Genomic DNA, 15614 nt, shown 5'->3' with positions numbered 1-15614 from the left:
AGTTATTCCCAAAAATTACAGCCTACAATAAAAGAAACAACAACATATTTCCATGCAAAAAAATGTATCGCTTTGAGCACAGAAATACTGACATAATCATACATAACCAAAAATGTATTAAAAAGATGCAAAAACATACTCACAAGCCATAAAGGTCATAAAAAGAGAGACAAGAAGTCAAAGGTGCCAATCGTGGACAGCATGCGTCCTCGGATAAAGTGCTAACGCGTTTCGGGAGTCAAACTCCCTTCCTCAGAGCAGTTGCTCTTTATGGCTTGTATGTTTTTGCATCTTTTTAATACATTTTTGTTATTTGTATCGTAATTGAAAGGTCTGCCCGTATGTTGTGCAGAAAAAGAAAAAAGAACGAAGAAGAAAGAAGCAGAATCTTCTTGCATTTTGGGGTTCTTACCATAGCGCTTAGATTGTGGTGAGTGCTGAGCACCCCCTTCGGTCTTCCTGTGGTCCCGCTGGTGTATATAATCATGGCTCCCCTCTCTTTCCAGTCCAGGCCAAATTCGGGGGCGTTCTCCTCCATGTTCCCACCTGACTGTCTATCTGGCACGGTAAGTTTTGCAATGCCCAGCTTCTCGGCCAGAGGTGCCACAGCGTCCGTATAGCTGGTCTCTGCCAGCACCAGAGCACTCTGGGAGTCCTGCAAGATGTACTCTAGCTCAGCGGGAGGGTGGTTTTTATACAGAGGGACAGCAATGGCGCCACTCATCCAAGCTGCCCATTGGCTCACCACATAGGAGGAGTCATTGGGGCAAAGGAAAGACACTCGTTCGGGGCGGGCTTGATTGCTCGGATCGCCCAACAAAGATGTTATCTGTCTGGACAGCGCACAGCTCCTGAGATACAGATCCTGGTAACTGTGCTGCCCATGTTGGTCAACCAACGCGGTTCTATTGCCATATTTCAGCGCCTTATAAAAGACCGGAGCCCAGGGCTGGAACTGGCTTGAACTGCGAGTGTAAAGGGAGCAGAAAAGAAGGCGGTGGTGGCAGAGTCTTAGCTGGCGCAATGAGAGGCGACACCCAGCAGCCATCTCCCCACTTATCAATGAAATGGACAGCAGATCCGGAGGCTTGGAGTGTCAATTCCTAAAAAGCAGAATCATCTCCTCTATAGACAATGACGCTGTAGAATTCCAGCCGGAGGATCCGTCCAAACTACAAACAACAAAGCCAAGAGTTACTTCGAGTTATAATTCCCCAAAGACAAGAGTTACTTCGTGTTATAATTCCCCAAAGACAAGAGTTACTTCGAGTTATAAATTCTATTAAGATTTTATTACCTGGTTTATGAAATCCACTGAATGGGAAAAGGTGCCACATCCCTAATATCAATATATAGAGATTGGAGCAAAAGGAATGAGACTTTAAAGGGAATAACGCCCTTCCAGTCCGGACACTTTCCCCCCCCTTCCAGTCCGGACGCTTTCCTCCCCTTCCAGTCCAGACACTCCCCCCCCCCTCCTTCCAGTCCGGACGCTTTCACCCCCCTTCCAGTCCGGACGCTTTCCCCCCCTTCCAGTCCGGACGCCTTCCCCCCCTTCCAGTCCGGACACTTCCACCCCCCCTTCCAGTCCGGACACTTCCCCCCCCCCCCTTCCAGTCCGGACACTTCCCCCCCCCCCCTTCCAGTCCGGACACTTCCCCCCCCCCCTTCCAGTCCGGACACTTCCCCCCCCCCCCCCTTCCAGTCCGGACACTTCCCCCCCCCCCTTCCAGTCCGGACACTTCCCCCCCCCCCCCTTCCAGTCCGGACACTTCCCCCCCCCCCCCTTCCAGTCCGGACACTTCCCCCCCCCCCCCTTCCAGTCCGGACACTTTCCTCCCCTTCCAGTCCGGACACTTTCCTCCCCTTCCAGTCCGGACACTTCCCCCCCCCCCTCCTTCCTGTCCGGACAGTTTCCCCCCCCCTTCCAGTCCGGACGCTTTCCCCCCCTTCCAGTCCAGACACTCCCCCCCCCCCTCCCTTCCAGTCCGGACGCTTTCCCCCCCTTCCAGTCCGGACGCTTTCACCCCCCTTCCAGTCCGGACGCTTTCCTCCCCTTCCAGTCCGGACACTTCCCCCCCCCCCTCCTTCCTGTCCGGACAGTTTTACCCCCCCTTCCAGTCCGGACGCTTTCCCCCCTTCCAGTCCAGACACCCCCCCCCCCTCCCCTCCTTCCAGTCCAGACACCCCCCCCCCTCCTTCCAGTCCGGACACTTTCACCCCCTTCCTCTCCAGCCCAATTTTCAGCGTTATCACACTTTGAATGACAATTGCGCGGTCATGCAACACTGTATCCATATGAGTTTTTTAGAAATTTTTTGAGACAGATAAAACTTTTATTTTGGTGGTATTTATTCACCACTGGGATTTTTATTTTTTTTTTTTTGCTATACAAGTGAAAAAGTCCAAAAATGTTTGAAAAAAAATTGTTTTTCTTATAAAATTTTGTAAACAAATAATATTTCTTCATAAATCTTGGCCACAATTTATTCAGTTATCTTTTTAGTAAAAAAAAAAAATAACCCAAATTAGTTTATCATCAAAAATTAAAATTTTTCTTTACATTTTTATTTAATTTCTTCATATTATTTATGTTTTTTTTCCCACTGTCACACTAGCAGTACAGTGTCACCATAGTGACACTGTACTACTTGTGGGGGGTGATGATTTTTTTTTTTTTTACACTGATTGCTTTTACACCCATAAAGGCTGTAAGAGGAATCATTTCTCCTTCTCTCTGGCTGCATTCCTGCAGCCATTGAGAAATACTGTGAGAGCTGTGATTGGTCACAGCTTGTCACATGGTACAAGGCTGTTGTGAATGGCCCTGTACTATGTGATCTCTGTGATCATTCACAGATTTCACACGTAGTAAGCAAAGATGTCAGAAGTGACATCTTGCTTACTACTCTTCATGTGATCACAGATTGGCCAATCAGTAATCACATGATCAGGACCTCACACAGAGGTCCCGTACAACGATCGGTGTTCCCCAGTACTGCCAAGCGGAAGTGCTAACCACTTAGCCTCTGTGCTGCCCTGTATAATACACAACTGGTAATGAAAAAAAAGAACAAAACTTACAAAACCATTCATCATTACAGAGCCGAATTTCTACAGGAAACTCAGAATGGTTTTGTAAGTTTTGTTGTTTCTTTTCATTACCAATTGTGTATGATATAGTATATGGATATACTATATATTCGGTGTATGTTATTTCATGTATATGTTTTTATCTCTCAGAAACTTCTTCTGCATCATAACCCCTGAAGAAGATTCTTAATGAATTGAAACGCGTTGGGCGTTCTATATCTAAGGGGACTATATATATCTATCTCTACTAGAATGATGCAGTAATTAATGTTGATTGTTTGATGAAGCTATTGGCCATTTGTATACTATATGTATGCTGTTTTATCTATTTTTTTAAGAATTGAAAATAAAATTGTTTTTATATATTTTTGTGGTCTTAAAGGAGAAGTAAAGCCGGCTGTACTTCTCCTGTAGGTCACAGGAGTGCAGATTTGTGGTCTTCCGGACATAGATGCCTGTAAAGTCATTTTCATTTTGCTCCGTTCTCTATATCTGGATATCATAAAAGTAACTCTTGGCTTTGGAGAATTATAGTTACTTTATGTTTTTTTTCTTCCATTTATCTCGTTAGTAACATTAAAGAAACAACACTGTTAATGGGCCAATTGAAATACAGTTTGGTTTACACCTTTACTGATAAAAAGCACAAAATATGTAGAAATGACAGATGCTTTTTGGAACAGAATTTTATTTTTATTAACTTTAAAGGATAAGTTCAGCTTTTGGACAAAAATAATAAGTGCACATTTTCTTGCAGGTAAAAAAAAAGTGCATTTATTATTTTTGATCAAAGCAGTCTGGAAAGCATTGCACCGATGATTAGTAGATTGCTGATGCCATGCAGGTCTCCTGCAGACCTGTCAGAGTATCTGCGGGGTGTACTGGATGTACAATGTATACGGGATGTACTGGGTGTACGAGATGTATGGAGTGTACTGGATGTATGGAGTGTACTGGATGTACAAGGTATACGGGATGTATTGGGTGTACGAGATGTACGGAGTGTACTGGATGTACGGAGTGTTCTGGATGTACGGAGTGTTCTGGATGTACGGAGTGTTCTGGATGTACGGAGTGTTCTGGATGTACGGAGTGTTCTGGATGTACGGAGTGTTCTGGATGTATGGAGTGTTCTGGATGTACAAGGTATACGGGATGTACAAGGTGTACAAGATGTATGGAGTGTACTGATGTACGGAGTGTACTGGATGTACAAGGTGTACGAGATGTATGGAGTGTACGGAGTGTACTGGATGTACGGAGTGTAGGGGATGTACGGGGGTGTACTGGACGTACGGGGGTGTACTGGATGTACGAGGATGTACTGGACGTACAAGGATGTACTGGACGTACGAGGATGTACTGGATGTACTGGACGTACGGGGGTGTACTGGATGTACGAGATGTACGGGGATGTACTGGACGTACGGGGGTGTACTGGATGTACGAGATGTATGGGGATGTACAGGGTGTGTACTGGATGTACGGGGATGTACAGGGTGTACTGGATGTACGGGGATGTACAGGGTGTACTGGATGTACGGGAATGTACAGGGTGTACTGGATGTACGGGAATGTACAGGGTGTACTGGATGTACGGGAATGTACAGGGTGTACTGGATGTACGGGAATGTACAGGGTGTACTGGATGTACGGGGTGTACTGGATGTACGGGGGTGTACAGGGGTATACTGGATGCACGGGGATGTACAGGGTGTACGGGGATGTACAGGGATGTACTGGATGTAGGGGGATGTACAGTGTGTACGGGGATGTACAGGGTGTACGGGGATGTACAGGGTGTACGGGGGTGTACTGGATGTACAGGGTGTACGGGGATGTACAGGGTGTACGGGGATGTACGGGGATGTACTGGATGTACGGGGATGTACGGGGATGTACTGGATGTACGGGGATGTACTGGATGTACGGGGATGTACTGGATGTACGGGGATGTACTGAGTGTACTGGATGTACGGGGATGTACTGAGTGTACTGGATGTACGGGGATGTACTGAGTGTACTGGATGTACGGGGATGTACTGGATGTACGGGGATGTACTGAGTGTACTGGATGTACGGGGATGTACTGAGTGTACTGGATGTACGGGGATGTACTGAGTGTACTGGATGTACGGGGATGTACTGAGTGTACTGGATGTACGGGGATGTACTGAGTGTACTGGATGTACGGGGATGTACTGAGTGTACTGGATGTACGGGGATGTACTGGATGTACGGGGATGTACTGGATGTACGGGGATGTACTGGATGTACGGGGATGTACTGGATGTACTGAGTGTACTGGATGTACTGAGTGTACTGGATGTACTGAGTGTACTGGATGTACTGAGTGTACTGGATGTACTGAGTGTACTGGATGTACTGAGTGTACTGGATGTACGGGGATGTACAGGGTTACTGGATGTACGGGGATGTACTGGATGTACGGGGATGTACTGGATGTACTGGATGTACGGGGATGTACTGAGTGTACTGGATGTACGGGGATGTACTGAGTGTACTGGATGTACGGGGATGTACTGGATGTACGGGGATGTACTGAGTGTACTGGATGTACGGGGATGTACTGAGTGTACTGGATGTACGGGGATGTACTGAGTGTACTGGATGTACGGGGATGTACTGGATGTACGGGGATGTACTGAGTGTACTGGATGTACGGGGATGTACTGAGTGTACTGGATGTACGGGGATGTACTGAGTGTACTGGATGTACGGGGATGTACTGAGTGTACTGGATGTACGGGGATGTACTGAGTGTACTGGATGTACGGGGATGTACTGAGTGTACTGGATGTACGGGGATGTACTGGATGTACGGGGATGTACTGGATGTACGGGGATGTACTGGATGTACGGGGATGTACTGGATGTACGGGGATGTACTGGATGTACTGAGTGTACTGGATGTACTGAGTGTACTGGATGTACTGAGTGTACTGGATGTACTGAGTGTACAGGATGTACTGAGTGTACTGGATGTACTGAGTGTACTGGATGCACGGGGATGTACAGGGTTACTGGATGTACTGGATGTACGGGGATGTACATGGTTACTGGATGTACGGGGATGTACTGGATGTACGGGGATGTACTGGATGTACGGGGATGTACTGGATGTACGGGGATGTACTGGATGTACGGGGATGTACAGGGTGTACTGGATGTACGGGGATGTACAGGGTGTACTGGATGTACGGATAAGCAGATATTCTGACAGGAAGCTTCAAGAAACTGCCACATCGCTCCACAGCGCCGTGGTAGTTCATTGAAAGCTACAAGCACACAGTTGCTAAGGCTGTCAGGAGTTGCAGTTCATTCATTCACAGAAGTCCGTGAATGAATGATGCGGTCGTGTGGGCGGAGCCATGCTGTTTTCAAATCTGACACATAGTACGGGGAAACTTCTCCCTGTATTATCTGTCAGAGGGAGGGGGGCGGCAGGCGTGGCTGCAGCATTGGGAACACATTACATGTTCCACCCTAAAAACGGGTGAATGTAACAGGTTCCTAAAGTTGAACTTATCCGCTGTTACCGGGGGCTGTGGAGGTAACCGTGACTCCTCCCCCTGACAAACATGGGTCTGCCTGTCAGTTTTCGGCACAGTCCCGGAGTGCAGCAAAGTTCTTTTGGCTGTACTTTTGTGGATCCCAGGAGTGCAGTTCGTTCTGCACTCCCGTGGCCCGTTTTCAGCTGACGGGATGACGTCACTCAGGAATAGATCTTCCATGTTGGCTTCCAGATTCCTGTGTGCACTGTACACACTGACAGCACAAGGCACAGAGGTCAAATCGGGGTCAGAGGTCAGACACCTCCGGATCACTCAGAGACTGTCCCCCTCCGGCTCTGTGCTCCGCCCCCTCTGCTCGCACTATTACCGGGGGCTGTGGAGGTAATCGGGACTCCTCCCCCTGACAAGCATGGGTCTGCCTGTCGGTTTTCAGGACAGTCCCGGAGGATGCAGCCACTTGATTGTGTATGAAATCCGGGTTAAAGGAGAAGTACAGGCCAAGCACTTTTGGATGTACTCTTCTTCTTGGATGTTTGTTCTGCACTCACATGACCCATTTTCAGCTGACGGCAGGATGACGTCACTCAGTAATAGATCTTCCATGTTGGCTTCCAGATTCCTGTGTGCACTGTACACACTGACAGCACAAGGAGCAGAGGTCATACCAGGGTCAGCGATCAGATGGCGGGATGACGTCACTCAGTCAATCCAGGCTGGAATAAGATCCCGACTTTAAAGTCGGGATCCACCCCAGAGTCTGGAGCAGCACCTGGCTCAGCCAATCAGCAAGCTACTGAGAGCCTAAGCCAGCCGCCCCCTCCACTGCCCAGCGCTCCAGTCTCTGACCCAGGTATGACCTCTGACCTCGGTATGACCTCTGTGCCTTGTGCGGTCAGCATGTACAGTGCACACAGAAATCTGGAAACCAACATGGAAGATCTATTCCTCCTATATACCCCCTCCCCCCACCAGTGACCGGCCTGGTCCCCTGTACTGCCCCCTCCAGTTCTGTGCTGACACTAGAGGCCCCCCCAGTACAGCCCCTCACACATCTCTCCTCCACATCCCTCCATCCCTGCACGGAGCACAGCCGGACTGTGTGTCTTCTCCTTCCACCACTCACCTTCCGCCTGTCACTGGGGGGACGGTCCGTCACTGCACCCGTCCCCCGGAAACAGGAGAAGGAGCTCAGCGTTCCGCCCGGACAGCGCTGGCCAATCAGCGTGCAGCACGCCAGGAGATCAACGGTCTGTATACAGAGCTGAGTCTGAGATGTCGACTGTCCCTCCCACCTCACGTAATGTCACCAATCAGCTGTCTTCCCGACCGGCTGTCCCTCCCACCTCACGTAATGTCACCAATCAGCTGTCTTCCCGGCCGGCTGTCCCTCCCACCTCACGTAATGTCACCAATCAGCTGTCTTCCCGACCGGCTGTCCCTCCTACCTCTCGTAATGTCACCAATCATCTGTTTCCCGGCAGGCTGTCCCTCCCACTTCACGTAATGCCACCAATCAGCTGTGCCAGAATTCCATATGTGAGAGACTCTTCCGCCCAGATCTCCCTGTACTTCTGACTGACCTCCAGACATGGCCTCCTTCCTGGGAATCATCGTTCGTATTGTCATTATAAGGTGTTCACCTCATTCACTTCATTCACCCATTCACCTTCCTTACCCCATTCACCTTCCTTACCCCATTCACTTCATTCACCTTCCTTACCCCATTCACCTTTACCTCATTCACCCATTCACATTCCTTACCCCATTCACCTTCCTTACCTCATCACTTCATTCACCCATTCACCTTCCTTACCCCATTCACTTCATTCACCTTCCTTACCCCATTCACCTTTACCTCATTCACTTCATTCACCTTCCTTACCTCATTCACTTCATTTGCCCCGGGCGCGGGCAATACTTGGGACAATATCATGTAGTTAAAGTAGAACTTCACTCTCTGCATCAACATTAACTATTTGTAATCCTTGTGCTGCTAACATTAGTAATTAGATGGGAACATATGTGGATGGAGACGTGGATGAGACTTGGATGGAGACGTGGATGAGATGTGGATGGAGACTTGGATGGAGACGTGGATGAGACTTGGATGGAGACGTGGATGAGATGTGGATGGAGACGTGGATGGAGACTTGGATGAGATGTGGATGGAGACTTGGATGGAGACGTGGATGAGACTTGGATGGAGACGTGGATGAGACTTGGATGGAGACGTGGATGAGATGTGGATGGAGACTTGGATGGAGACTTGGATGAGATGTGGATGGAGACGTGGATGGAGACGTGGATGGAGACTTGGATGAGATGTGGATGGAGACGTGGATGGAGACTTGGATGGAGATGTTGATGACATGTGGATGAGAAGTGGATGGAGACGTGTATGAGATGTGGATGGAGATGTGGATAGAGGCTTGGATGAGACCTGGATGGAGACGTGGATGAGTCATTAATGGAGACATGGATGGAGACGTTGATGACATGTGGATGGAGACGTGGATGGAGACATGGATGAGACTTGGATGGAGACATGGATGAGACTTGGATGGAGACATGGATGAGACGTGGATGGAGATGTGGATGAGACTTGGATGGAGATGTGGATGAGACTTGGATGAGATGTGGATGTAGACGTGGATGAGATGTGGATGAGACTTGGATGGAGATGTGGATGAGATGTGAATAGAGATGTGGATGAGACTTGGATGGAGATGTGGATGAGATGTGGATGGAGACATATATGAGACTTGGATGGAGACGTGGATGAAGACTTGGATGAGACGTGGATGAAGACTTGGATGGAGATGTGGATGAGACTTGGATGAGACGTGGATGGAGACATAGATGAGACTTGGATGGAGACGTGGATGAGACTTGGAGACGTGGATGAGACTTGGATAGAGATGTGGATGAGATGTGAATGGAGATGTGGATGAGACTTGGATGGAGACTTGGATGAGATGTGGATGAGACTTGGATGGAGATGTGGATGGAGACGTGGATGAGACTTGGATGGAGACATGGATGAGATGTGGATGGAGACTTGGATGAGACGTGGATGGAGACTTGGATGAGACGTGGATGGAGACTTGGATGAGACGTGGATGGAGACTTGGATGAGACGTGGATGGAGACTTGGATGAGACGTGGATGAGATGTGGATGAGACGTGGATGAGATGTGGATGGAGACATGGATGAGACATGAATGGAGACGAGGATGGTGATATGGATGAGACGTGGATGGAGACGAGGATGGTGATGTGGATGGAGACATGGATGAGACGTGGATGGAGACGAGGATGGTGATGTGGACGGAGACATGGATGAGACGTGGATTGAGACTTGGATGGAGACGTGGCCGTCTCCATTTATGTCCACTTGTAGAACTTCTTTTGAAAAATGTGAATTTTCGGCACATCCATTCCATTTTCTAATGATTACTGGGGTCAAATTTACAACGGCAGTGACAAGAAGGTGAATGCAAAGCCCTCACTGGTTGGGCGAGGCAGGGCAGTGATGTCTATCTCATCCAATCAGAAAACACTTTGTGTTCATTAAAAAAAGCGCCAATTGTTCTGTGAATGGTGCCTGTGCCGAGCGAATGACCTCCTGTGTTCACAGTCAAGCAGGGCAGTCATTCGGCACCAGACCTGGAAGCTAGTAGGGATCACTGGAGTACCGGTGCCTACAATCGAGATTTCCAGCTTCCCCGGGGATCCCGCAGCCGTGGCACCTACAGACTTTGGTCCGAGTCGTGTATATATATATCTCTATGTACACATTGCCAGCCCGGGCATTCGAATGTGATTGTAGCAATCCTCCGTTTTACACGCTGTGGTGATGATTGTCCTTTCGTTCACCGATATTTCAGATAACGGCAGAGAAGACAGAATTCTGTGTGTTCCGGGTACGTGGCGTGTAAATATGAACTATCTGAATGTGTTATTAATTATTTAATTATCTGTATTATTTATATTAATTACTGCTTTTGTTTTTAAATATTAATCTCTGGATCTCCTTCCTGAAAGTGGATGTTACGATGCAGCAGCCATCTATTGCAGATTTGGGGAGCCAGTCAGCCCGGATTAGGAGGCGGTCTACATTTCTCGGAAGCCAGGGACAGTGAGGTTCTCTCGACCACGGGAAGGGTTCCCAGTCAGCCCGGATTAGGAGGCGGTCTACATTTCTCGGAAGCCAGGGACAGTGAGGTTCTGTCGACCACGGGAAGGGTTCCCAGTCAGCCCGGATTAGGAGGCGGTCTACTTTTCTCGGAAGCCAGGGACAGTGAGGTTCTGTCGACCACGGGAAGGGTTCCCAGTCAGCCCGGATTAGGAGGCGGTCTACATTTCTCGGAAGCCAGGGACAGTGAGGTTCTGTCGACCACGGGAAGGGTTCCCAGTCAGCCCGGATTAGGAGGCGGTCTACATTTCTCAGAAGCCAGGGACAGTGAGGTTCTGTCGACCACGGGAAGGGTTCAAGAAAGTTAGATGCCGGTTTTAAGATTTTAGTGTCTGTCCACAAGATGCTCAATGAGGAAAACTATCAATTGTAGCTGTTGTGGACAACACAAACACTTGCAGACCCGTTTCAGATGTTTAGGCCCACTGGGGAGGACAGTGGTTTGGTTGTGGGCGGGGTCAACTCGCCCTACAAGTGTGGGGGGGACTCTTTCATGAGCACCTTCACTAATGCTAGGTGGGACCACGGTCATGTGAACTAGAAGTGAGCCGTTCACCTTGTGCAGCCGTACAATAAACTTGAGGCTCCGTGCTGTGAAACGCTCCATCATGTAACACTTTACACCTTGCCTTTCAGAATGAAGGGGGGATTTAGAGGGGGACACCACTGAGCCTGGGCCCCAGTCCAGCTTCCTGTCACCTCACTTCCAGTAACAGAGTAGGGGTCCCACCATGCTCTAAGCGCAGACCTTTATACGTGTACTAATTAGGTCCTTCGTCTCTCCCATGCCTGTGGCTAGGTACATGGGGTCTCTGTGCCACAGGTTCGGTCCCAGATGTTCCAGAGGCATGGACCGCAAGGTTGGGAGTCAGAACACCGACCCCCTTGCCAACCAGAAGACTCCATCCATGCTCAGCCCTACTCTTCCATTGTCTGGCTGCTTTTACTTTCCCACCAGTCCTAGTTACCCACAGCAACTATATGACTTCCAACCAATTCCTCCGTCGGGTTAAACCCTAGTGATGGCCCTCTAGTTCTTCCTCGTCACCCCCGAATGTATCTAATAGGTCCTGTTCTTTGGGATAAACCATGAACCTTCATGCACCCCTTTGGAGTAAATTCAGACCGGACGTAGAACAGTTAGGCTGCATTCACACTGGAGGGATTTGTAGCTTGAAGCTCGGCGCTCCAAAACACTTTACTGACTATTCAGTACTGGTCCAGCGGCATAACATGCATCCCTCATAACATTCATACCTATCTAGTGCAGGCTGCCCAGGTCATACCTTCCTTGGGTAAGAGTCCCCCAAGTCCATTGTAGGCAGTGTCCTGGCTCCAGGTAAAGCTTCCCAGTGGTTGACCCACCAGAAGGGGGTCATGCATTCCCAAGAGGACTACATCGTCCATCAGGCCTTCCCTTCCATTCCCATGTGGGTTCTTCTGACCTCTCACCTATCAACCTCTCCCTTTATTGGTCCACAAAAGAGGGAAGGACCCAAAAATACTCGGGAAGGGTCTGAGACTTAGTTAACCCCTTCCCATCCTGGGCAGCCTAAACAAACTTTATAATGCAGCCAATTTACCGCATGAACACATTCAAGGGTACCCCATAAGCACCTGCTTACACTGTTCATAGAGCTTCTGCCTTGCAGAACTGGGGTGTTCGGTTTGAAGCCCAGCCTGGACACTACCCGCATGGAGTTTGCTTGTTCTCCCTTTGTTTTGCATGGGTTTCCTCCCGGTATTCTGATCTTCAGGTACTCCAAAGACTTGCTAGTAGGTTAATCGACTCCAGTCTAAATTGGCCGTCATATGTGGGGTATTGTAAATTCCTCGAGGGCAGGGACTGGTTGGAATGTACAGCATGTGAAGTGCTGTGTATATTGTTGGCGCTATATACTTGTCGGCGTAGTGTCAATCAGATGAAGGTCTGGAGACTGGCTAGGCCACTCCAGGACCTTAATGTGCTTCTTCTTGAGCCGCTCCTTTGTTGCCTTGGCCGTGTGTTTTGGGTCATTGTCATGCTGGAACACCCATCCACCACCCATTTTCAATGCCCTGGCTGAGGGAAGAAGGTTCTCACCCAAGATTTGAGGGTACGTTGCCCCGTCCATCGTCCCTTTGATGCAGTGCAGTTGTCCTGTCCCCTTAGCAGAAAAACACCCCCAAAGCAGAATGTTTCCACCACCATGTTTCACAGTTGGGATGGTGTTCTTGGGGTCATAGGCAGCATTCCTCCTCCTCCAAACACAGCGAGTTGAGTTGATGCCAAAGAGCTGGATTTTGGTCTCCTCTGACCACAACACTTCCCACCAGTCCTCCTCTGCATCATTCAGATGTTCAGTGGCAGACTTCAGACGGGCCTGGACATGGGCTTTCTTGAGCAGAGGGACCTTGCGGGCACTGCAGGATTTCAGTCCTTGTCGGCGTAGTGTGTTACCAATTGTTTTCTTGGTGACTGTGGTCCCAGCTGCCTGGAGATCATTGACAAGATCCTCACGTGTAGTTCTGGGATGATTCCTCACTGTTCTCATGATCATTGACACCCCACGAGGTGAGATCTTGCATGGTGCACCAGACCTAGGGAGACTGACACTTGTTTTGTGTTTCTTCCATTTGTGAATGATTGCACCAACTGTGGTCACCTTGTCACCAAGCTGCTTGGCCATAGTTTGGTAGCCCAGTCCAGCCTTGTGTAGGTCTACCATCTTGTCCCTGACATCCTTGGACAGCTCTTTGGTCTTTGCCATGGTGGAGAGTTTGGAATCTGATGGTTTGATGGCTCCTGTGGACAGGTGTCTTTTATACAGGTAACACAATGAGATTAGCAGCACTCCCTTTAAGAGACTGCTTCTAATCTCAGCTTGTTACCTGTATGAGAGACACCTGGGAGCCAGAAATCCTGCTGAATGATAGGGGATCAAATCCTTCTTTCCCTCATGAACATGCAGATCAGTCATCATTTGTTAGACGCATTTCTGCTGAATTTGTTGTTGTATTCTGTCTCTCAGTGTTACACCGAACATTCCATTGTTAGACCGATCATTTCTGTATGAGGGGCGAACATTCCATTGTTAGACCGATCATTTCTGTGTGAGGGGCGAACATTCCATTGTTAGACCGATCATTTCTGTGTGAGGGGCGAACATTCCATTGTTAGACCGATCATTTCTGTGTGAGGGGCGAACATTCCATTGTTAGACCGATCGTTTCTGTGTGAGGGGCGAACATTCCATTGTTAGACCGATCATTTCTGTGTGAGGGGCGAACATTCATTATCAGCCGGGGGGCAAATACACATTTCCTTCACTGTAAATACCTGTAATAAATAAATCAATAAATACACAATCTGCTGTAAAGCACAGAATGATACTAGAGGTCACCTCAGGCCTCCAGGACCCGAGCTTCTTCAGGCTTCGGCCTTGTGCGTTGGCATGCTCCCCTGCGATATGAATGTACATAACTGCAGTTGGCGCACGGCTCCCGTTATCACATTGGCCGCAAAGCGCGATGGAATTCCCCGGCATCAGCTGTTCCCCGTGGGGACGCCGGGGTTTTTCCCAGCCCCTGTTGTGTGTATCAACGTGGAAATCTGATTGTGAGAAGAAAACTGCCTGAGTTACCAAAGCATGTGTCAGCAGCAGATGAGCGAGGACTTGGCACAGTGCACCGTTTTTTCGAGGCGAGGATCTACTTGGCACACAGAACACGTTGGGCACATCTGCCGATTGTGATAGCAGCTGCAGCATGTGTTGGCACACACAGATATGCGTGGTGTTATTATCCCAGCACGGATGAGCGTGTCACCTACCTGTAGCGTTCCCATTACCGTCTCCCTTATGTAAACATTGCGTGCGTCTATATACCCATACTGATAGGTTGGCAAATGGAGCAGCTGCATGGTACGTCCCATTGGGGGTTGAACCCGTTATCTCTGTTCTATAGGATGGAATTGGTCTTATTCAGTAAGACCGTCAACGTGCAACGGGCGGTCTATTGTCTGTGCATCAGGTGTCATGGCTTCCAATCACACATCGCAGAGGCATAACTAGAACCTTCAGGGCCTCGGTGCAAGAAACCATGAAGGGCCCCCCTTTCCTCCGAGCCCAATGGTGGAACTCCAGGGCCCGGTCGCAAGTGCGACCTTTGTAACCCTGGTAGATCCACCACTGGTGTCAGAAGTTTTTTTTATTTTTGTTCATTCTTTTTTTTTTGGCATTTTAAATTTTTTTTCTTTTTTACAATATTATTTTTTTTTAAATATTTAAAAAAAAAAATTTAGGAGCCCTGTTGGGGAGAGCTTCGGTGAAATATCAGGGGTCTAAACAGACCTCTGATGTTCCACCTTTGTTACAGCCTCAGCTGCACAGAATGAATGGGCAGGAATAGCTCTATACAAAGGTTTCCATTCATTCATAAGCTGAAGCATAGTAAACACAGTTTACTATGTTTCATTTATGAATGGACAGAGTCAGTGATTGGTATCGATCACTGACTGTCCATTTAGAAAAGGAAGGGGCCGGTAAATTACACATTTACCGGCCCATTCCCCGCTCTCCATCCTGACAGATCCCCCATAGCAGCCAACGGAAGAGGGGAGGGGTGAACCCGGCAGAGCTGCGGGGGAGGTCCAGGAATGAGCACAGGGGGCCCAGGGAGCATGGGGGACCGAGGAGTAATGGGGGGCCAGAGTGCGGGGAGGTGGAAAGCAGGGGGGTCAAGGAGAAGAGTACAGGGCCAGAGAGCGGGGGGCAGGGGGTGAGGAGCATGAGGGACGGACAGCACGGGCG

At 49.0% G+C, this 15614-nt stretch overlaps 1 protein-coding gene across 1 annotated transcript in view; it reads right to left on the bottom strand.

The window, feature by feature from the left end:
- The window catches only part of ACSF3 (acyl-CoA synthetase family member 3), a 72853-nt gene extending 64966 nt beyond the window's left edge, over positions 1-7887 (bottom strand). The window contains exons 1-2 of the mRNA XM_089692391.1: positions 7753-7887; positions 413-1172 (exon numbers count right to left, since the gene is read on the bottom strand). Of these exons, the coding sequence (XP_089548517.1) occupies positions 413-1048 (636 nt within the window). The 5' untranslated portion in view covers positions 1049-1172; positions 7753-7887. The remainder of the gene's footprint in view (positions 1-412; positions 1173-7752) is intronic.
- Positions 7888-15614: the final 7727 nt, after the last annotated feature.

Source organism: Staurois parvus, unplaced genomic scaffold (genome assembly GCF_062004578.1).
Source record: "Staurois parvus isolate SC_StPar_1 unplaced genomic scaffold, SC_StPar_1.0 ptg000584l, whole genome shotgun sequence".
NCBI classification, from domain to species: domain Eukaryota; kingdom Metazoa; phylum Chordata; class Amphibia; order Anura; family Ranidae; genus Staurois; species Staurois parvus.
This window is presented reverse-complemented; position numbering and strand designations above follow the sequence as displayed.